The sequence below is a fragment of the Leuresthes tenuis genome, unplaced genomic scaffold (assembly GCF_036924035.1).
Source record: "Leuresthes tenuis unplaced genomic scaffold, fLeuTen1.0.hap1 SCAF_15, whole genome shotgun sequence".
NCBI lineage: Eukaryota > Metazoa > Chordata > Actinopteri > Atheriniformes > Atherinopsidae > Leuresthes > Leuresthes tenuis.
In genome coordinates, this window is record NW_027325369.1 from 14751510 (window position 1) to 14774493 (window position 22984).

Here is a 22984-nt window from a genome sequence, read left to right on the forward strand (position 1 = left end):
TTTATACATGCTTTCATTAGGTAACATTTTTAGACAGCATGGTATATATTTCCATTGTTATGCTGATGATACTCAGCTGTACTTATCTATGAAACCAGATGAAACCAATAGGTTGGTCAGACTACAAGCATGTCTTAAAGACATAAAGACCTGGATGACTCAGAACTGTCTGCTTCTAAATTCAGACAAAACTGAAGTTGTTCTCTTTGGACCTGAGCGAAGAAAATGTTGAGTTATATAGTTACTCTAGATGGTATTTCCTTGGCTTCTAGTTCTACAGTGAAGAACATTGGAATTATTTTTGACCAGAATTTATCATTTCATGCACATATAAAACTGGTTTCTAGGACTTCCTTCTTTCACCGTCGTAATATTGCTAAAATCAGGAACATCCTATCAGGGTGATGCAGAGAAACTAGTTCATGCATTTGTTACTTCAAGACTGGACTACTATAATTCTTTATTATTGGGCTGTCCCACATATTCTCTGAAAAGCCTCCAGCTGATCCAAAATGCTGCAGCCTAAGTTCTGATGAGAACTAACAGGAGAGATCATGTTTCTCCAGTTTTAGCTTCTCTTCATTGGCTCCCTGTTAAATTCAGAATAGAATTTAAGATTTTGCACATATAAAGCTCCTAATGACCGAGCTCCATCATATCTTAAAGATCTCATTGTAAGGTATTTTCCTAACAGAGCACTTCTCTCCCAAACTGCAGGTTTACTTGTTGTTCACAGAGTTTCTAAAAGTAGAATGGGAGGCAGAGCCTTCAGTTATCAGGCCCCTCTCTTGTGGAATAAGCTGCCAGTAAATGTCCGGGAAGCAGACACCCTTTCCACTTTTAAGATTAGGCTTAAAACTTTCCTTTTTGATAAAGCTTATAGTTAGGGATGGCTCAGGTAATCCTGAAACATCCAATAGTTAAGCTGCTATAGGCTTAGACTGCTGGGGGACCTAATCTGTCACACCTTTTCCTCACTTTGCTATCTTTTTCCCCGTTTAATTTCTCAAATTATATTATGTACATGTATATGTGTCCCTGTTCCAACAGGTATCCTTTGAATGGTGTTATGGTGTTTTCCCCCCCTCTTTTCTGTCTTCTCAAACCCCAGGTGGTCGAGGCGGATGGCCACCCTTCCTGAGTCTGGTTCTGCCAGAGGTTTATTCCTGTTAAAAGGGAGTCGTTCTTTTCCACAGTCGCCACAGGCACGCTCAGGGCGTTTGGATTATTTTGAAATTAATTAATTGGATTTAATTGGATTATGATTATAATGAATTGAATTCCAATTGGCTTCAATTGGACTATATAATATAAGTGCCTTGAGTTGACAATTGTTGTAATTTGGCGCTATATAAATAAAACTGAATTGAATTGAATAGATAGGAAAACAAGGCTAGAATTAGAAAAAGAAAAAAGTGTGGGGCAGCAACAACATGACATGGCAGAAAAGCCAATCTATGAATAGTACCATATTTAAACCCTCTCGATATTTCTCTCACTAAGCATGAAATGAATCCCTTTAATTCCAAAAACTCCTTTGTTTTCTCTCATTTAGTTTTCTGGGATCCATGGATGTTCAGATAAGCCCAACATCTCCCCTCGTCACTTTCTACCAGCTCCAGTAATTTTTATATCTTCCGATTGCTGTGTTTGAGTCTGTCTTGGTCAGCTCAAGTCTGTTTATTTTCCTCACATATGTGCTTATCTAATGCAGAAAACACACTCTGCTTTGGTATCATGAATATGCATGTGTCATTTGTCACGTATGTCGCAAAAACATGGATATCCAGACTGGATGGAACAGTGAGACATGGTTTAGAGTTCCTTCCGTTAGCTCTCCTGTAGCTGCAAGTAGCCAAATAACAGTGGCTATGTGCTAGCAGAGCAATAGTACTAGTTCATTCAAGTATTGGTGAAATAAAGACAGATATTGCCTCATTTAGAGGCTGCATCGTCTTAGCCCCATTCACTCCGTTATATGGATTGCGAGTTATCTAAATAGCTTCCCAAAGGACGCCAACTGTCGCCAAACTGTTCTCGGTGAGTAAATAAAGGTCTAGGTTTAAAAATACCGGAGTTCCCCTTTAACTAATAGTTGTTAACTAATTTAACTGTGTCAGCCAGTATTGGTGAAAATAGTTACATAACCAGTCTTTGACTATCATAAAGCTAAAGACCTTGTACTGCTTAAGCTAACTTCTATTTTTCTTAACAGTAAATCTTTCAAACGTTGTCTTCTTTAAAAGCCAACTATCTGCCTTCACTCCTGTTCCCAACTTCCCTTTCCCTCCTCTTCTTCTGTTCCCAGACTCCCTCCCCACACCCTTGCCTTTCCCTCCACTCCATTAATCAACCTCATTTAGGAAAATATTTCCTGCTTCTCTGCCAGTTCCATATTAGTACAATCCTTTTACTGAAACAAGCCAGCTCATGAATGCAAGCCCCTGCCATAACCTTACACATGGGTAGGCATAAAGGCAGACATTTCTGGCCAAGTGTCTAACACAGGAAGATGGTTTTCAACACCACGGCCAGTTTCTCAAGCCTGAGCATCCAGCTCAGAACCTATCATGTCCCGTTGAAACCCCAGAATCAGGAAAATAAATTCTTGGGAAAATGTCAAAAATACTAGATTTCCAACATTTCCACAAAAATTTGGAAGATGGTAAAAGGTGTCGTTTGAAAACAGGGAAACATTTCTATAAGAGTATCCACAGCATGAAAAAATTAATCCTGCTCTGCAACTGGAACAGAAAAGAGGATGGATACTGTCAAGATGAGTTGAAGGGGGAAACGGGCCTCTGTGTATCCCAGGGAGGTAAAGTGTCATTTCTCTCCTGTTAAGTCTATTTCTGCTGCCTTGGTTTCACTTGGGCTCATGGGGGCCAGAAAGTGCTTGTGGAAAGAGTTTTGTGTGCCAGGAAAATAGAGCTGCTAACACCTTCCTCCCTCTCAGACACCAAGATGATTTCCTAACATGTGATGGATCAGAGCCTCGTGTTTATCCAGACAAGTTCACAGAGAGCATGTTCTAATTTAAAATGGCACCCTGGAGGGACAGTTTGTCAGACGCAACAGTATTTATCAGTTAATTTAATTACATTTAATCATGAGTCGATTCATCCGGGAAGGCAAAACAATTCAACACAAAGCTGTCAGTGAAATCTGAGTTTAACTCCAGTGAAATTTTATTTTACTGTCGAGTCATAAGATACTGAAAGGGCAGACCTTTCAGTAAAAAGAGGCCTGGAGGGTCAACAGGATATTACTGTTTGACTTTTTTTCTTTGCACGATAGCGTTTTGACTTTCGTTTGTGACTACAGTGTTCACACACTATGGTTTTACAGCAGTGTTGCTCTGTACTGAGCAAACAGAGCACAGCAAACAAAAACGGTTAAAAAAGACCTCTATCATCCTTTCCTTTCCTCTGACCTTGTTGGAAAACATCATGAAGTTAAAGAATAATAGTAGAAGGAATTCGTAAGAATTATGGAAAGAAAGAAAATCTCACAACACCTGCATTAGGCTGTGACGTGGGTCTGCAGTGCTGAAGCTACATATGTTCAGTTAATATTTTACAAAAAGATATAGATATTTAATCTAATGCAATCTTACAAAGCTGGATACATGTGCTCGAGAGTCTCTTTCAAAATTGCATTTGAAAGGAATTGTGCGACGGTATTATCTTCTTTTTTTCCACCTTTCAGGATGGTGCAGTATTTTGTGTTAAAAGAGATAATAAATGAAGCCCTGCAGATACTTGATGCAAAGTCTTTTGCACACCACCATTTTCCATCAATTAGCTAACCAATCAGAGCAAAAAAATTGACTTTTGGGAGGAGGGGCCTAAAGAGGCAACAGCTTAAAACAGAGCATTCCTGACAGAAGGTAACAAAAGATGTTGCAGCATTGTACAATTTAGGGGAAAAAAAGGTTTTTATGCATTAACGCATGGAAAACTATTCTAGAAGCTCCTATGAACCTATGAAGAAGCAATACGGGCTCTGTAACACAAGGTTATCTTTCACAGAGTGGCCAACCCCTCCCCATCTTTACTTATGAAAAATTCAACATCTCTGTGAAAAAATCTGGTGCTGTACTCTTGTGTGATGGTATGAATATTTCTATTGTTACTGTCAGTTAGCCAGTTGCAAACTGCCTGTTACAGTATATGTGGTTTACCTCGAAATACTCGTCAAAAACATCATAGTTAACTAAACATAAATCCATTTCAAGGAGTGATGACAATCAAATTTTAAATTTACCTGAAAACAACTACCAGAAGGAGAATAAACAGAGATATTGCTCTGATATTGGCAGATATTGCCCTGTAGGCAGATATTGCACTGTAGCCACAAAATGTAAACAATAACAAATATGTAGCTGAAGCAGACATGACCATGCGTGTTCCTGACAGCACTATCAACTGATATTGGCTTCAGATGTAGGTTACATCCCAAAGTAAATGTCATCCAAACAGCAGAATTGACAATGAACATCAAGAGGCGCCAACAAAATGAGATCCAGATAACTGCTGTTCTCAGTTTGGAGGCACTGTGGGGAAACGAGGCAAATTGCTGTCTGGATGCGCTGCATACTGCTGCGCTGTGGCTCTCTGTATCTGGCAGGCAGAGAGGCTTTAAAAACACAAAATCCATCTCAGCAACTAACTGATAATGGATAGAGGCACCGCAGTATATGCCCAGAAACAAAGATGATGATGACAGATATGTATGGCAGAGAGACACATCATAGAATATATTTGAGATTCATCCTTCCCTGCATGATCAGATTTTTGAGCAAACTATCTTTCAGCTTGAGATGGAATATTCTCACTTAAAACTATTTTACACAATACAACAATAACATTTCAGGGTGAAGTCATTTACCATCAGTGCAATATGGATTTGACAAACGCATATTAAATCAAATTTCACATAACCGTGCTCCACTAAGCCATTGAGCGCGTCGCGAAAGATCTGCAGTGTGGAACTCTTTGAATATTCTGGCAAATGGTTGGATGCTCCATGAATTAACAACATAAATTTTAGCCATTAAGAGTGCAACCAGGCCCCCAGGATAACTTCTGTGGTAATGAGGAATTGCCTGGCCCAACTAAGAACTAAATATTGATTACATTTATATCATGGAACCAACACAGCCTGCTGTAGCCACCAGTCAGTCAAACAAATGCATGTGTACAAACAAACAGAAGGGAGCCAACTGGGATCCACAGGGGCAGGCCAACAGCGAGACATGGCTGAATAATAAGCGTCCCTGCTCCATCCATCCTGCTCTGAGTGAGTCATGGACAGGAACAATATGACCTTTCTGCCCGCTCAACCTGGTGGAGTTACAGCCTTCACACTGCTCTTTCTCTTTAACAGAGAAAGGACAGGAGTATGAGGGCCAGGAGGGGGAAGTTAGTTGTGAGGGTCAGAGGTCATCATTCATCCCTCTCTGTCTCCTTCCTCTAATGCTCACTGGAGGATACAGCCTGACTACCCACACACACAGACCCTCACACTCAACACTCACTTCTCTGGCTCCAAAAAAGACACTGAATGAGGTTCAGATGATGTGGTGTGTGTGTGGTGTGTATGTGCATTTTTACTTCCTCACTGGAGCTGGTCATTTCAGGCTTGAGACCTTTTTCTCTCTCTTTGTTGTTTTACTTTCTTGCTCAGTGTCTCTTTGTTTTTGACAAAAATGTTTAATTTTTCAAAAAAAGACATCAGTGCCAACAAAATGCTACATTTTTATACAAAAAAAAACATTACTTAACACCTTAGTTTGGGGAGCTTTAAATCAATTTAGAGACATAAACATAAACGTGGACAGATTTTATTGATATTCAGATATACAGTATACAGAATTAAATGAAATTTAGCAAACAATGTGACAAAAAAAAAAAAAAGGCAGCAAACTTTTTTACCAAGCCTTATTACCTATTAAGTTAAGTTACCTTGTTTGGTACATGAAATAGTTAAAAAATAAACTTCCCAAAGCCCATGATGGTGTTTTCTAAGTTTAAAAACATATTCTGAACCAGTTCCTCATAGCGAGAGTGAAATGTGTCCACCATATATCATAAAATTGTTGAAACTGTATTGAACGCTTACATTGCCCAACAATATAGAATGTCGCCAACCTCGACACAGTCTGCTGCTGTAGTTCTGGTCATATCTTGCATTTCATAGCATCTTTTTTCCTTTAAACACATTTTATACATAGGATTGGATGCCGAGTTACTTAAATGATTTCTGCTGAAAATTCTTGTACTTTCAACATCTGTCATGATGAGAAAACATATCGATGAAAGCTGTTTAGACTGGGTTAGGGTTAGTGGGTGATTGGGCCAGCTGACAGTTGAAGAGGAGACATCTAGGATGTAGTGCAGCAGCAAAACAGAGAGAAAAGAGGGGGAAGTTGAAAAATATTTCTTCACTTGATCATTATGGGGAACGTGAGATAACTGGCAACTAAAATGGACAAACTTGCAGAGCCTATGTGGACACAGCAGGAGTATTGAAAATGCAGTATTATGCATTCTTCAAATATATTCCTGAGTACAGTTCAGACATATCCGACCCTCTTTCCCACCAACACACACATGCTACATACCACACTGTCCTGCACAGGCCTCCCTCCTGGCAGTGAAGAGGAAGTGTTCTTTCCATCAGCCAGCAGCTGTGATGGAGTGTAACAGTCTCTCAGGTGCGGCCTCCATCTAGCCAGGCACTCAAACAGGCTGTTACTCCAAAGTGCCGACTCAGCATAGTCATCCCATTACACTTATCTATTGCCTTGGCTGCTGCCTCAGCACACATGTGCACAAGGGTGAGTGTGGAAGCGAATGCGCCACAGCGTTTGAAAGAAAACTTTAAAAAAAAAAAAAAGCCTGAATGCAAACAAAGCCATGTCGCAGAGACATGCTGTACGTTGTAGGTGCAGGCAGACCCACCTCAACACATGCATGTGCACAATCCTCAGTACGCCAGCGTGTGCTGGCAGAGCAGTGGATTAGCCAAAAAATGCAGGCTGACAAAGAATTGAAGCCATTGTGACCAGTCCACTGATATTTACTCTCTGTTGGCTTGAAGCAGCTCTGATGCATATTCATGAGTGTGTGTGTTACTGTTAGGAGTCAAAGTGTGGTAATAGCTCATTCCTGCACCGAGTTCATTTAACAAAGAGTGGCTCGTCTGTGAAAATGCCGCAGAGCGCCTGACACTGGCCGGTTGTTATGACAACCACAAAAGCCTGGAGATTCACAAACAAACAGATTGGCTGTGCAGAGGCTCTTTAAGCCCACGTCTGCTTTTACACACGCACGTTCTCACACACACACACACAACAAGTTTACAACCACAAAAACGTCTGCGTTGAGGAGAGTTGAACACGCAGTCTTCTCTGCTGTGCAAGGTCTGCTGGCATCCCGCTATTAATACTTTTGTTTAAAATAATTTTAAAACAGCTCCTTAATTATACTGCATGAGACCTTTGGTTGTGAATAAAGTAGATTTTGATTATTTTTGATTTTCTTTTAAACTCAGCTTTCTTACAGAACATAAACTAAAATAAGCCCTCGTTTAGCTAAAAATAAACAAAATATTTGTAGGATGAGTTTAATTTCCCTCAGATCTCATGCTATAATAAAGAATCATATCTGCTTCTGCTATGTTTTATCTCATTAGTGACATTTCCATATTTGGCGAAAACAAAAAGGTCAATGCCCTAATGACTGTCTGACTAAGTATGAGGTAGCTGATAAGAAGATTCAGCTCTACAGCTGATCTCACAGCACACAAATTGGATGCAAATCTCCGTGCAGATGCTATTCAAATAAAGTCCAGGCATCAAGGGATCTATGCAGAGCAATAAGTCATCGAAAAGCTCAGTGCGAACGTGCGTCTTCCTGCAGGAGAGTCCTGCTGCACAAAAGCCGCTCTACAGAATCCTATAATGTCTGTGTCCAAACTGAAGCTAGCTTGGCAGCTCAGGTTTATAGTACTGTATGTGCACAATAGCTGGACTTTACTTAAATATCATAACCTGTCATTTGATGTCCCACACTATAAAGTATCCTCAAAACTTTATTTAAAAATAACAGAGGTATGTCCACTGTGCCACCGCAAAGAAAAGAGGATTTTCTCAACAGGAGTAAACTTGTTATCACGACTCAGCTGAGCCATAAGTCCTGAGTCATGCCTGAGCTGTCTCTGACAGATGCCAGTCCAAACACTATGATGGGATAAAGTATAGTGGCCCATTTCACCAGAGTCATACCACAATACTCATGAGTCAGCTGGGGCTCGGTTTGCCAGCAGTGGTCATGTGTGGTGTGGTCGTGGTGCCGCTTTGTGTCAGAGCAGCGCTTTTCACTGCTGACCATCACCTGACTCAGAGAAATGCTGAGCTGGGAGGAGTTACAGTGCACTCGAACAAAGGACACTTTCAACACATGTACGCATCAGCTGTACTGCATGTGTCCTGTTAAGGCCATCATTGTACTTGTACATTTCAACTGTATAACCAGGTTATATAGAGGAGAAACCTTTCTTTCTGTTAAATTCTAAACAGAGCAAAAAAAATTTCTGGACTTTTACGTTTTGAATGAGCCAACAGAAAAAGAAAACCCAAGCAGTTTTGAGTCTATACAGCACTTTTTTGAGCACCAGCACTTTTTTCAAACGTTCCTGACAAAGAGAACATTTAGTGCCACATGTGTCCGCTTTGAGGAAAAGAGCCACGAGCAGCATCTTTTTTTAATTTTCAAATCGCTCCACAGCTTTGGACCCCAGCTCCATCCACTTCCAGCTCTGACCAGAGCTGAAAATCTGAATCGTCTTGGTCGCTTGGTCACGCTGGAAACCAGAACAATGGAAGAGAAACTTGCTCTTGCTGTCTCTGTATCTCCCAGGCTTTGGGTTATGACGTGTCAGACAGAAATGGTCAGAAAGGAAAGTCAAACTATGGAAGCGGATATAGGGTAATAATATTAGTAATGTGATGGCGATGAAGCTGAAATGAAAAAGGGCCTTCGCCTATCCCGCTGGTGACAGCAAAGCACACACAGAGCTGTATGAGGCTAATCGTCTCCCTCAGCATTGTTGCTCTATTTTTTTTTCTGACCGATCGAGTCAAACTTCGACCTCTCTCTGCACTACTGAGTTGTGACAAACTCATCTGCAGTCAGTATGAGGGCAACCATTAGCCGTTCAGTATTCATCATGGAGAACTGTTAAATAGCTGCCAAGCAAATGGACAATACAAAGCAAAAAGGTTATATCTACTTTATAATAAAACAGCAGATGTTAATAGCATGATTTTGATTAAAGGAGGGTCTTTAACTTGGAGGTCTAACTACCGTTTCAATTTCAAAACTCTATTTTATTATATTTGTATGCACATCTTATTACACACAAACCTGAATGATATATCATAATTTCAGGAAACAGATAAAAACTATGCTTCCTCATCCTTAGTTTCACAGGTGAGTCAAGTACAGGAGTAGGAAAAGTTTCAGATGGGCAAAGAAACCTGAACTGAAAATTTGCTGCAAGTAATGTATAAACTTCAAACCTATACAACCTTTTCAGCTCCACTCAAGTGGCCATCAACTCACTATTACTTCAACAAGAAATGTCCCTCCAAGTTAAAGACTGACGACACAGAAAAAAAATGGCAAACCCTTTCTGGAGTGGGGCCAAACAGCTTATCCCAAAAACACACTTTAGTTCACAGAGTTCAACTCTGATCACTCCATGGGCAACATTTTCCAAAACACCTGTTTCACAAAGGCTGCAGTAAACACTTTTGTCTGAATAGATGTTACTGAGGCTCTTATACACCAAACTGAACTATAGAACCAGCAGCAATGGCAGGACCCCCTGCATCACACTGCCAGCTGCAACGAACGAACTACACTTTGCTCAGTTAGGTGTATTTTTTATGCTTTTACACACAAAACCTGCATTTCACTGTAAACCAACACATTATATGGATTATTTTGTACATGTGTGCTTTTATGGAGAATTTTTAGCTTCATACATTGAAAAATAACACAGTTAACACAGTTAATTCACTATGCTAAACAGTCAAATGAGTGATTTCTTAATGCCAAAACAACAACATTTTAATCAATAAAATGTTTATTTGTTCAGAAAACGCAAACAGTGCTTCAACATTTACTACACTCCTTTTATTCTAAATGCTTACATCCTCGGCTGCATAACCCTGTGCTCAAACTGTTTTGGAACACCACTTGTGAACTAGAGGGTCATCACTTCATGGCATCAACCTGTATACTGCTTTTGCTGCAGGGCATCAAAGGATGTATTGAATTTCATACAAAGTTGTGGGTGAAGAAAAATGTTATGGCTCTCTGGGTCCTTTTCTGGTAATTCTAAGCTGTATTGGTGGAAGGTCACAAAGATTGTAATTACACCAGCTGAGGAGTAGAAGCAATGGTTCACAGCGAAGTGGAGGAAAAGAAGAGCACTATGAGGAGAGTTTAAGCATCCGCGCATCCATCCACTGAAGAGCTGCTTGCTTCTTGTTGTGAAGTGATCACAGCATCAAATTAAATGCACCCTCAGCTGTTGTTGCACCCTCCCTCTCAGTGTCACCTGCCAGTGCTTCATTCAGCTCAAACCTCCCTGCTGCCCTGCCGCTGTAGCAAGGGCTCTCCACTGCACAGCAACAAGTAGTAGGCCAGCCCTCCTCTCACACTGGGTAACCAGGGATGGGGCTTTCGAGGGAGAGGGGTGTCTTTTACAACTTGTAATGAGATCCGCTGCGAGCACTTCACTGTCGCTGCTGTTGTTTACCGTCGCACATGAACGTCGTGACATGAAGTCTGGAGCGTGCAGGCTAATCCTGCCCGGAAACTGAAGCAGAAAAGCCATACGAAGAGAAGAGATGTTGGCCACCGTTTGAGGCAGCAGAATTTAAATGTGCGCACTGTATCGCACACAAACAGCACAGAGTCACCATCACGTGATGCCACTCGCCGGCAGGGAGTCAACTCTGCCTGACCGCTGGTGGATCACACGATCAATAGCCAGCACTGATTGAAATTCAGCCGTTCGATGCTTGTCCCAGTTTACAAAAATGTACGAGTGTGGCAGAACAAATAGCCTCTAGCCTCAATCTTCATCGCAAACAGCAGATTTGTGTACACCATTATTACCATTCTAAAGCTCACAGGAGCATTCGCCTCATCTTGCCTCCATGTACTGTAGCTTTAAGCTCTGCATATTTAATTTTTCCCCCTCATCTCGTTCAGGCCACCTAGGCAGGCTGGCTGACTGCACTGATTTGAACTCTGTCTGAAATATCCTTAATTGCCCGCAGTGTAAATAAACCCCTAAGAAACATCCTTCATTGTTCAAATGCTGCAATCGGCCATTTACAAGACACTGAGCAAACAAGAGTGACGCACCGCCCTCTGCACATTGGAAGACAGGCTTCCTGATAAGGCTGGGGCAGGTTTCAACATGCTCAGAGTAAAGTGAAGTAAGATTTAAAGAAACATTTTACCTAATGCCATCACCATCCACGTCTTACAGAACAGAGCATTATGATGAGAAAAAAGCACAAAGTAAGTAAGTAAGTAAGGTTGAGAGAAACTGATAAGAAATCCAAACAAAAACAAAAAAAATGACATGATGCTTTAAATTTTTCCTCTAGGGAGTTTTGACCTGAGGGTTTTTAATTCATGAGTCTGGTTCACATAACGTAATGGTCTTTTAACCTCTACTTTGTGCTAATCATTTAAAGCCTGGTAGCTCTGCACCTGCAGCATCAGTTACACTCATCTGGAGGGAAAGGTCTTGTGCCATGCGGGAAGAGATCCACTGATAAGTTTCCTGCAGCAGCAGCAGAATTAGGATAAACACGAAAGGAAGCGCTCAGTAATTGGTGTGAGCACTGATAGCTGCCATGAGAAAACAGGGAGGAAAATAAAACTTCACCAAGTAATACTGTTTTATTATCACTTTGTATTTATGATGTTAAAGGGTACTCTCAATGATATTGTGCTAAACAACCATGTGACACTTTTCGTGCAAAAAAAAATAATGTGAATATAAAATTCATTGGCTGAGTGAATATTTGAGATTTGGAATCTAGTAATTATTTTTAAGAATTATATCCATCATCCTCAAATATCCATATCATAACATTACATCTGAAGTGTAAAACATCTAACTATAAGTTGTAATTGACTGGACTGGATGATGTAGTGGTAAGATTGCCACCTTACATGACCTGGGTTCAAATCCCCTGCATAAAGGGTGCTACCTCCAGTAGGGGTCCTTAGGCAAGACCCCCTTACCCTACCTGTAACTTGCTGAACCAAAAAATTATTGACGCTAGCCACTTTCAATATTAGCTTGGCTTGGTCAGAGCTTGCTTGCTTCTATTAGCTTCGCAGTCAGTGCTAAACTCTTCTACCCATTTCTCAGGCTTCAAAGACACTACTCCGGATATTTTTTGGAATGGGTATTTCTCCCTCCGTTTGAAAAAATGTCTCTGTCCTGATGGGAACGCAGAAATTCCAACAAACACTAAAATAATCATGCCGGGGAAAGCAAAAACAAAAAGTCCCAAATACAGTACATACTCTTTTACATCTTGTGCATGCCTTTTACATACATTTACATAGATACATTTATGTGGAGAAGAGTTGTTGCTCATTGTGATGAAGCAACCCCAGGAAAATATTTTCAAAAAACGGTGTACAGATGCCATTGTTGTTACACTAAGCAGCAAGGGACATGCGCGAAGTAGGCTGATACACTCAAAAGATTTGTCAATTACGCATGGATACATCTCCACTTAAGTGATTTCCTAAATATGATATTATTCTCACCACCCCACAACAAAGTGAGAATATTTCCCAATAACGTCAAAGTGTAATTTTAAATAAAAAAGATAAAACAGGAGAGTGAAAAAGTGATTTTAACCACCTGCGACTGAGCTGTGCAGAACAAACACTGTGTACACATTACTGCTGTTGTGTCATCAGTAATATGCTACTCTTTAAACAAGAAATATGTAAATGTTTCTTTAACTACATTATTAACAGACTGAGCATGTTGCAGAGGGGAACTACCCTTCAAGCACCTGAAGAGGAAAGAGTCAAGTGACAGCTGGTGATGATAAATTATTGACTCGAGGTTGATATGTGACAAAGAGCAGCCTACTGAACACACTTGCTTTGTGCCAGACCTGAAAGCTCCCCTGTCTGAGTCTCTTCTTCCACTCAGTGCCTCCTCCTTTCTCCCCCTCTCCTCGTCTTTCTCCCCTCCTGAGCTCCACCCATGCAGCCACTGAATGGAAAGGTGTACCTGCTTTTACCACAGTATCTGTTTACTCAAAGCTATTTTCCACGTAGTGGACGCGCTGCAGCTGCTCCTGTGGGGAGGCTTACAGCTAATGCACTCACATGTTCACAGACTCTCCAAGTACAGTACTACAACCCCCCTCTCTCTCTCTCTCTCCCTCTCCAGCCGGCTTCAAAGAGAGGTGCTTCAGAGTGCATGTGGCTTGATTAATAGCATTAGCAGCGGAAAGACTTGACTACATCCTTCCCATGTGGTGCAAGAAAATTCCTTGGAAACATACAGACTGATCACCTATAAACTCCCTCTGGGTTGTATGCTATTGAAAACATGTGACGTTCAGTATGTAGTGGCTCCAGACATGATTGAACATTGAGCTTTTTTTTCTTCTTTTTTCTTTCTTCCTAACATTTGCTCGACAGGAAATGCACCTTGACCCCAAATCTTAGGGTGAATGTACCAAATCTTAGACTCCCAGTCCTGGGTCTCTGTAAATCTAACACACAAACGCCAGGCTGCGCAGGACAAAATATCAATTAGGAGACGCGCAAATGAACCAAAGCACTCAAACTTATCCAAACCACTGACACTAAGCCATTTAAATTCATTGCGCAATGGGCCTTGAAAATGTTATAATGACCTATAACTGAGAGCTGATTTCTGTGTACGTTTCTAAATTTGGAGCCTGATCCTGAGAAAATAAGCCATGCAAGAATTTGCATCAGGGCCCTGGCATTTGGAGCTGTTCAGATAAGAGCCTGGTAATTGCTCACATTTGACTTTTCAAACAGTGGATTCTTAAAAACTCAAAAGTAGCACTGGGTTTGATATGGGCAAGGAAGCGTTCACCTTTACTCAAAAAACTAAAGGAGAATTTCAGCTACAGCAGTTTTCCAGACAGAAAGAGAACAAGACGTTTTACTGTTTCTCAACGTTCTCTCTTCAGAGAGCTTTCTCAATCTTTGGCTCTCGTTGTATCATAAAGCACACAGGAGATACACTGCACCTGAAGCCAAAGAGAACTAATATGCAATAGAGTCAGTTGCTAAAGCTGAGAAAACAGAACCTCTGGTATGCAGAAGTAAATATCCAAATAATCAAAGTGAAGGATCAACATTTCTTGACAATCCATCCACACGTTTTTAATACGTTTCACTAAAACCACCGTAATGACAGAGGTCATGGAGGTAGATCATCTGAAGTAATTTAACAACTAAATGCGCACCAATGGCTCCAAAACTTCTTCCAGTTAAATATAAACTCACTTCTTAGCACAGTAAAAAAAAGTCAAAAACTGCTATTTCATCACCATGGGTAGTAAAACAAGATCTTTGTGTAAGAAGTCCCACTGAGAGGTCATGGGTAAACACTGCCTCCGATTCTCCAGCTAGAGTCATAATAGAACACATCCCTCTTTGAGAAACAGAATCGGGTTATGTAGGTGTCATTAGAAACAGATCAGTGTCTTCCAACAAGCTGTACATCAGCTGTCAGCTTCAAGCCCAAAAGAGAAGGTGGCTTCTGCTTGCCTGCAATACTGAGTTAACAAGACATGACTCAGAATCAGATCCAGACCATGTTAATTCAGGATGGGCTTTAAGGTAGAGTAAATAGGAAGGAAGAAATGTGTTGGAGGCAACTCACAAATTAGATCATTGGAAAAAAAGAAATACAACAAACTAATTTTCATAAATGTTGTATCACTTGGTGAAGAGTTCTGGGTGATTTCTGGAACTTCATAGCAGTGTCAGCTAAATTCCAGATCAAGAAGAGACCGTCTGCATTCTCAGTGAAATAGATGGAAAAAAAAGATCTGGAAATTAGACAGACTCGATCATACCATCCAGCTCCCTCTAGCTCATCTGGGAGCATGCACATAAAACTTCCTGTGACATGGGCGAGCGGATGCTCCTGGGCCCTCTGAGCCTGGGTGTCTGTGTGTGACCCCATCCATCAGGACAAACGAGACAGGAGCCCAGAAAGCATGACCGAAACAGCATGATAGATTCTCTGCGGGGCTCCTGTAGGGATTTATAGTCATGGGTGTGTTAACCACCACAACAGCGAGTGGCTGCAGGAAAATCAGCGCCTGACAGTCGGCGAGACTCCCGATACTTGTCAATCACATCTTCAACTTTATGACTTCTCTGTTATTAACGAGGAGCGGCAGCCATCCTGGCTTCTGACAAAGTGACTGAGAAATATCTGCATCTGACTAACAGACTGCTCATTTCCCTGAAGCATCTCTGAATCAGACATAGATGGAGACACAAAAGGCATTGCTTCAGTCTCAAAATCATTCAACAGTGTCATGGAATACTGTAATTTACCTTCTTTGGAAAATTTGATGTATGACAAGATCAATGAGCAACATCAAAGGAGGCTAAAGCCAGGAGCTCATGAGCACTTTAGAGGCCCTGGAAACCTCCAGTTTCAAACATATCTCTTGCTTGGAGCAAAAAGGTAAAATATGAGTACAAATTCTTCTGCCCAATGTTTAGTTTAAGATTGCCTTTCCTCCCTCTTGCCAACAGTTGCATGAACCAAATTTGTCATGGTTGCTGGTGTGTTGGAAAAACAAGGAAAAGCTGCAGGGAAGAGTTTTTGACATCATATACCACTGATGTCACAATTCGCAAGCAAAGAGACAAATTGGATTAATTCTTGGGTTAATTTTTTCTTTAATTTAGTTGTTTTCTGGAGTCTTTCTTGTGTCTCTTGTGGTGAAAATAAACCAACATTTCATCAGAGCTGCCTGCCACGGAGAGAGAAGGGGTGTCACTTTTCCGACATTCCCTGCTTTGTAGCTGCCACTGTGACACTCATCTTATTTTGTTGAAAGCAGAGTTGCGAAAGGTGCATCCTGGCTGCAGAGGAATTTGATGACGGGAAGCTTTTGGTAAGGTGGCCAGAGCATTGCGTTACACATGCGATTATGCAATCCAGCAAACAGCTCCCACTTCAGAATAAAGAATGCAACTCTTTTTGGTTGCGTTAGTCGAACTGTGACGTCACAGACAGTCACTCATGATGAGTCAGTTTCCTGAACACTGATAACGTAGTTTCGAAATTCCTGGACACAGAAAACAAAAGCAGGCTTGGTTTTGGTCCTGATGATTGATGTTTTAGAGTCTGCACATATAAGTAACAGTGATTTATAAGTGAAATATGTATAAATATTAGTTTTCTAAGCCAACATGTTTGGATTGAGTGTTTTATTCAACCAACAATCTCAAACCCCATTTCCAACCTCCAAACATACGTGATAATGAAAGCAGAAAATCATCACATTTGATGGCGTAATCAACTGATCGTTGCAGCGTTAATCTTTTCACACTCCTATTTCTCTCTATTTCCCCTTGAAGCAGTGACTTGTCAGTTAGAGTATGTGGATATGGGTCAGGATGTTACCAGTAGCAGCCCCGCCCAGTACTGACTGGTCACTTGTGCATAGCTGTCTATAAACTACAACTTTCTGGACAACTTGAAGGGGTGTACAGTGGTTTAATTCAGTTTGACATCAGGAACAATCTATAAAATCAGTCAGTCAAGCATTTTTATAAACCAAGTACACCAGAGAGAGAGTATGGTCTACGTCTGTCAGAACTTTAGGGGAAAAAAGTCACAAAATCAGTCGCTCTTATCTTTGAACTGGCTTGCAGCCTGAGCAGCAGAATGTGGGTGTGGATTGGGAGTGTTTGGAAACAGAGGGTTGGGGTGTGGGAGATGGGAAGTAGGAGGCGGGAGGTTTGCAGACAGGGCCGGTCGAAGGTGCTGCAGCTCATATCCTTATAAGGACAAACCTGGGCAAATTAGCTACAGCGGTTTTCACACCTGAACTCCACCTTCCAGCTGTGAAAACAAGAGTGAAATATTGACCTCAAATGACAGGGGGGTTGTGAGAAAAATTACTTAGAGAGGTGCATAAACAATGCCACATGTTGTATTCTTGAAAATATGGCAAGTTTACAGGCGTTTCCTGAGCTCTGACAGAGTGAGGCTGAGACACCTGGGTCTGCAAAGACATTAAGATTCCAAGATAAGAGGATGCCAGCACCTTTACACCCGAGGGTCAAGTTAAGACTTGTATGGGGCTCAAAATATTTTAAGCACTCTGACGTGTTGGGTTTGCATCTAATGAGCATTAGATTGAAAAAGAGGATCTTAGAAAACAGTGTTCCTTTAGCATTGTATAATTTCTACTTTTAGTCTCTTGCCAGTTTCTCTTAAACTCAAACAGGGTTACATTGGTTGTAAAAAATGTTTGCTACCTCATTATCACCTTTAAAAGAAGGCCTTCAGACTTAAAGACATGTGTCAGTGATCAGCAATGTGCTCCTGTGAGTTATCATAACTCCAGTTACAATCATATGATTGCAAACTTCTGCCAGCAGATCAAAAAGATTCAAACCATTACCAAGTCCTTCTTCTTTTTTTGCCCCCTTTATGCACCTCTCCTGTCTGTACTTGTACTTTATTCAAATGAACCAGCCCTACATCTTAAAAGTCCAAAGAAGCAGTTCCAGGCCACAGGCTGCTGTATTTAAACAGTGAACAGATCAGGCTAATAAAAGATTTAGGTATTGGAAAAGACTGAGCAAACATTTAAAAAATAAATAAAAAAAAGGCTTCCACGTTATCAGTTCATCAGCAGCAAAGCTGATTGCTTAAGCCTGGAAATAATTTGGGTTTGTGTGCGTGCACGTGTATACAGTTGCGTGTGCATCCCTTTCAACATAACCACATATCAACCCGTTCGTGTGGAGGGAGAGGAAAGGAGTGGATGACTGACACATTCCTGCACTCTGCAGGATGATTAGAGCAATGAGGGTCATGCAGGCACAGAAATTAGCAGGTCATCACAGGAAAAGTATTTCACTGCAAATCATGAGATCTGGGATCAGAGCTAGACGCAAGTCAGGTGTTCCTGCTTCTGTGAAAACTTCCTCTTCACTGGACAAAGACGTTTTATACTGAGAAGGCGCCAAAGAGGCAGCAAGGTGAGAGGATGACCTCCTCTCGATGTCTCCCGTTTGCTGTCCACACCTGCCGCGTGGCTTCTATCCCTTAATTTTCCTGCGTTTAGGTTTCGACCAGTAACAGCATGCCGATGACATAATTCAGGAAAGCCGAGAGCTTCTCAGTGCAAAAAAGAAACTTTTGGGGGGGGGGTGGTTTCCAAAAGCAGCGAGAGGGGCCGATTATTACCATTTTTGGGCACGCTCGCTCCCATGCAAGCCCAACCCAAACCGCAGCGCTTACTCAGATTCCACAGCGTTTTTCTTCCCCCTTTTTTCAAAGTAGAAAGTTTGGAGAGCAGAGAGAGAGAAGAAGAAGAAAAAAAGTAGCGCCCCTTCTCGAAACACACCATTCATACCCTGTCTGGGAGGAGGGGGGAGGCAGCAGCAGCTGTGAGACGCGTGCTGAAGATTGAGATTGGTTAGAATAAGATATGGATGTCTTTCAGCTTTGTATTATAACTACACCTGGTTTGGGAGCTCCTATTCAGATGAAAGAACTAAAGTCGTAACATGCTCAGAAATTAATAGATGGACACACGAGCTTCCAGATTGTCCCTGTATCAGGGAACATAACTCCCTAAACAGATACACATTTCTCGGTAAAAGCGCTCAGATTCAATTTGCCAGGTCGCTAAATAATTGGGGCATAAAGTGAATTACGGTGAGTTTACTCCCCTTTTCCCCCTCAAAAACACACATCCCCGGTTGTTAAACATGGCCTAATCCACGTCGCATCATAAACCAAATGACAGGAGGGGCCAGGCGCTCACACACAATACGCAGTCAAGCGCATGGCTGACATCTGTTGCGCAGGAATAGTGGCCGAACTGTCCGGCTTTTTTAACTGTTTTTCTTCCCCCTCCTCAGACAAGCTCCCCTCCTCCTTCACTCCTTCCTTCTCCCGCAAAGCTAATGGGTGGGCGCGGAACTGCTGCCACAGGATATTTCATAGAGGTTACGAGGGATGTGTGCGCGAGAAAAGTTTGTGGGAGCGGGTTCAGGCTCCCGGCCGAGGCGGCTGAGGGAGCCGCGCAGGTGAGAAACAAAGCGATAATGAGACTGATCATTAAACTGCTACCTGCGGTCGATGTTCGGCAGTCTCGTGGCTACGCAAACTCACCAACCCGCTGCTAAGGTAGCCAAACACGTCCCCGCCGATGTGCGGCAACAATAACAATCTGCCTTATTATCATTTTGGTCATCATGACAGGCAACAAACCCGCTTCCGCTCAGAAGGTAGAGAGAGAGAGGTTAGTCTCACCTTTCTCTGCTGCTTCTCCCATGCAGGATCCAGGAGGAGATCCCGATCCCAATCATCTTCTTGTTGCATGTAGACTCCGTCTTCATCATACTGATCCATGTTATACTCGTATTTATATAGCGTAATATATATATGGACGCACTGAGCTTGTCTCGTAGGTCCCCCGGTCCTCAGCGAGTTAACGTTTTTGCAGCAGCCCAGGCTACTCTCCTCCACGGATTGAAGACGGTGTGTGGATGAAATTAACGGTCCACCCCCGGTTTCCCTCTCTCTCACTCTGTCTCTTTCTCTCTATATGTCCCCCCCCCACCCCCTCTGCCTCTTTCCTTTTTCTATCTGCTCTATTTTTTTCCCGACAGGAGCACCCCGCGGTAGGCAGGCAGGCTGTAGGCAGGTCTAGTTTAGAGGAGCGACAGACGCAAAAACTTTGCTTCAGACAAATTGAATCGATAACCAACTGAGGGATTTGATTGGACGCCTCGGGGCCCGAACCTGCCTTCTTGTCGCTGATTGGCTGTCTTGGATGTCAGTGCCGCGGTATTATATCCAAGGTTGACTGCCCAGGTTGATCCAAACATCGACTGTCAAAACTATAACTAGCTTGAAAAAACTGCAACGCGTTACTTTACGTGCTATGAATGATTTTTTTTTCCCTTTAGAGAGTCTCTAAACGTAGTATTTATGTGGTTTCTTTGTTAGTAAAGGGATTTCTAAACCCCCTTTCCCCCCGTCAAATTACCATAAAGGTACTGCATTAAAAAGCTGCCTTTCAAATTTAGCAAAACAAGTAGTGGGAAGTAACTTTACTCGTGTATTTTGCCGAAGTGAAAAGTTGTGTTTGTTTCCCAATATTTACAGTATATAACTGCTCATGTTGTGAATGAAAATCTTTAACACCCACTCTATAGAAACTGTTACGGTGCTATAGGTATAACCCAAAAATAGGCTATATGAAGCAGTTAAAATCAACCTCAGCTTTACCCACTGCGAAATTAGAGGTCAGTCTACTCAGTGTGGCATCAGAAATAATGAATCGTTTTTTCTATTTAGTATGAAAGACACTCTCAGTGTTAATGGATTCAAGCTTTTGGGTTGTTTTGTCTATGACACAAGAACAGCTGTGCTTCTGCACTGCAATAAGATTTCAAACAAACTCTGCAATGATGTCATATAAACGATAATAAACGAGATTGGACAGAAACAGTGTGAAAAAATATAATTTCCGTGAGGCTTCATTTTTAGAAAACACACATTACTCCTCTGCTAAAACTGGACATGCTTAAAAGATGGGTCAGTTTCTTTGGTAAATATCTGCAAAATTAGTCAGTGTCTTGACAAGGGATGTCCAGACAGACCACCTGAAAACTGTGTCTGTTGCTGAAGCATGGGTATAAAAGCAACTGACAATCAAAATAACAAGAAACATATGCTAAACCGCTACAGAAATGCCAAATCCCCATAAAAATGTAAAAATGACCACAACTATGGTAATGTATATGCAAAAGGACCAACAAAGAAATGCAAGATTGTTTTGTAACTATTTCTTTCCTCTATGGGGGGCTTGGGTGGGACTTTTAACACATCTGAGCCCTGGTCTGTAACCTCTCAATTCATTAATGCACAACAGTCCTGTTTGAAAGTAGTGTGTAGAAAGCTGAGTCACAGCACAGCTCTTGTAAATTTATTTATGAAGAGATGGCCAGGTCTGTCGGCCTTGTAAGGTAAGCCAAGTCTCTTCTTCTCTGTCGTGCACACGCACACACACACACACGTACGCACACACGTACGCACACACCCACACACACACACAGAGAAAAGGAAAGCAGGATAGCCCTGACAGTCAGGAGAAAGTGGAGCTCTTCCATATATGGACAAACTTCCAGTGCTGAGTGTTTGGGAAAGTGATGTCACAGACTGGGAGCAGACTGCCAGCTCACCGCCCGGTCCCGGGCTTTCAGGAAGCAGCTGCATAAAAATATCAGCAGTGCTGTGAAGATGCAAAGGAGCAAAAGTAGCTGCCTGCAGCTTGCTAGCAACAGAATTTAGAGTGTGCCACTAAGATAATTATGCTCACTTCCATTAGCCTTCAGCCATTTACAAAACAAAGTGATTCATCAAAGTTAATTTAATAGCATTCAGAAAACCGTACGCTCATATACAAAGTTCATCATCAAGGCAAATTAAGAATTCTATTTCATTAGCATTTAGATTATGATTTAAGTGGTTAATAAAATTTAAACTGAGACAAGAATGAAGAGTTTACAACCATGCTTTAGGCTGGGTTTGTCATGTCATGTTTTGAGTTTTGTTTTTGTTTTGTTTTCAGGTTTATTTCTTGTCGTTTTTTTCCCCTGTCACATTAGGTTCACTCAAGTCACCTGTTGTTTCACAGCTGCACCCCATCACCAATCACCTCCCCACAGTATTTAGTTTCCAGGTTGCCCTCAGTGCAATGCAGAATCCTCGCTGCTCTCGATGCATCAGCTGCATGTCAGGTTTTTCGCCTATATTTTCCATAGTCAAGTCTAGTTTTGTTTTGTTTAACTCCACAGTTGAGATTTTTTGATAACTGGCTCAGCTGTGCTTTTTGTTCTTGCCTTTTGTTTTGAAAATAAATTGAGTTTTGCTTTTTGAACTCTGCATCTGGGTCCTCCCTCTACACCACATCCCTGACAGGGTTGACTTGAAACTAAATGCTGCCTCTAGTTTAGATGTAGAGCGTGACGAGAGGGCTAGTTTTTATACAACAACAAACCACTTTATAACTTACTCATCATAAGCAGTACTCAGCCTCTGATGTGCTTTATGTTTTCTGAAGTTCCTGAGATAACTTCATGAAGTTTGAGAAAGATAAAGTGAAGATGGAGAGTTATTTGGCATGTGGGAGGCAAGGGTTGAATAACACTCTGAATTTCACTTTCTTGGCACCATCTTAGAAATTGCTGCCTTAATCTATGTGAGTGGCTCACCTTTAAGGAAGCACAATACTAAATTGCAGGAATACCCCAGTAAGAAACACATGCTGAGAAAAATGGTCTAAGGCTTATCTATCTAGCCGTTGACACATCAGTACAATAGATGCATTCTGCCAGAAGGGCTAATAAGCCTGTTAACTGTTACAGGTGTATTCAAAATGCACAGCCAATATAAAGTCAAACAAACATAAGAGGTGAACGCAAATCACAGAGCAGCAAAAAGAGCTCTGACTGGCCAGCTGACAGAAAAGTCTTGCCCTCTTAATGCTGCAAACGATGGCTGAATAAACGCATCAGTTACCTCATTCTAATTAACCACCGAAATGAGTACAATTATTCTGGCGGCACGCTCCACACTGCACAGTTTGCTCTGAGTA

General features: G+C 41.6%; 1 protein-coding gene across 4 annotated transcripts in view; it reads right to left on the reverse strand.

Annotated features, from left to right (window-relative positions):
* Positions 1-19810, reverse strand: part of actn1 (actinin, alpha 1) — a 57190-nt gene extending 37380 nt beyond the window's left edge. For all 4 annotated transcript variants that reach the window (XM_072366161.1, XM_072366159.1, XM_072366158.1 and 1 more), the window contains exon 1: positions 19633-19810. In XM_072366161.1, the coding sequence (XP_072222262.1) occupies positions 19633-19731 (99 nt within the window). In that variant the 5' untranslated portion in view covers positions 19732-19810. The remainder of the gene's footprint in view (positions 1-19632) is intronic.
* Between the last annotated feature and the right edge of the window lie 3174 nt (positions 19811-22984).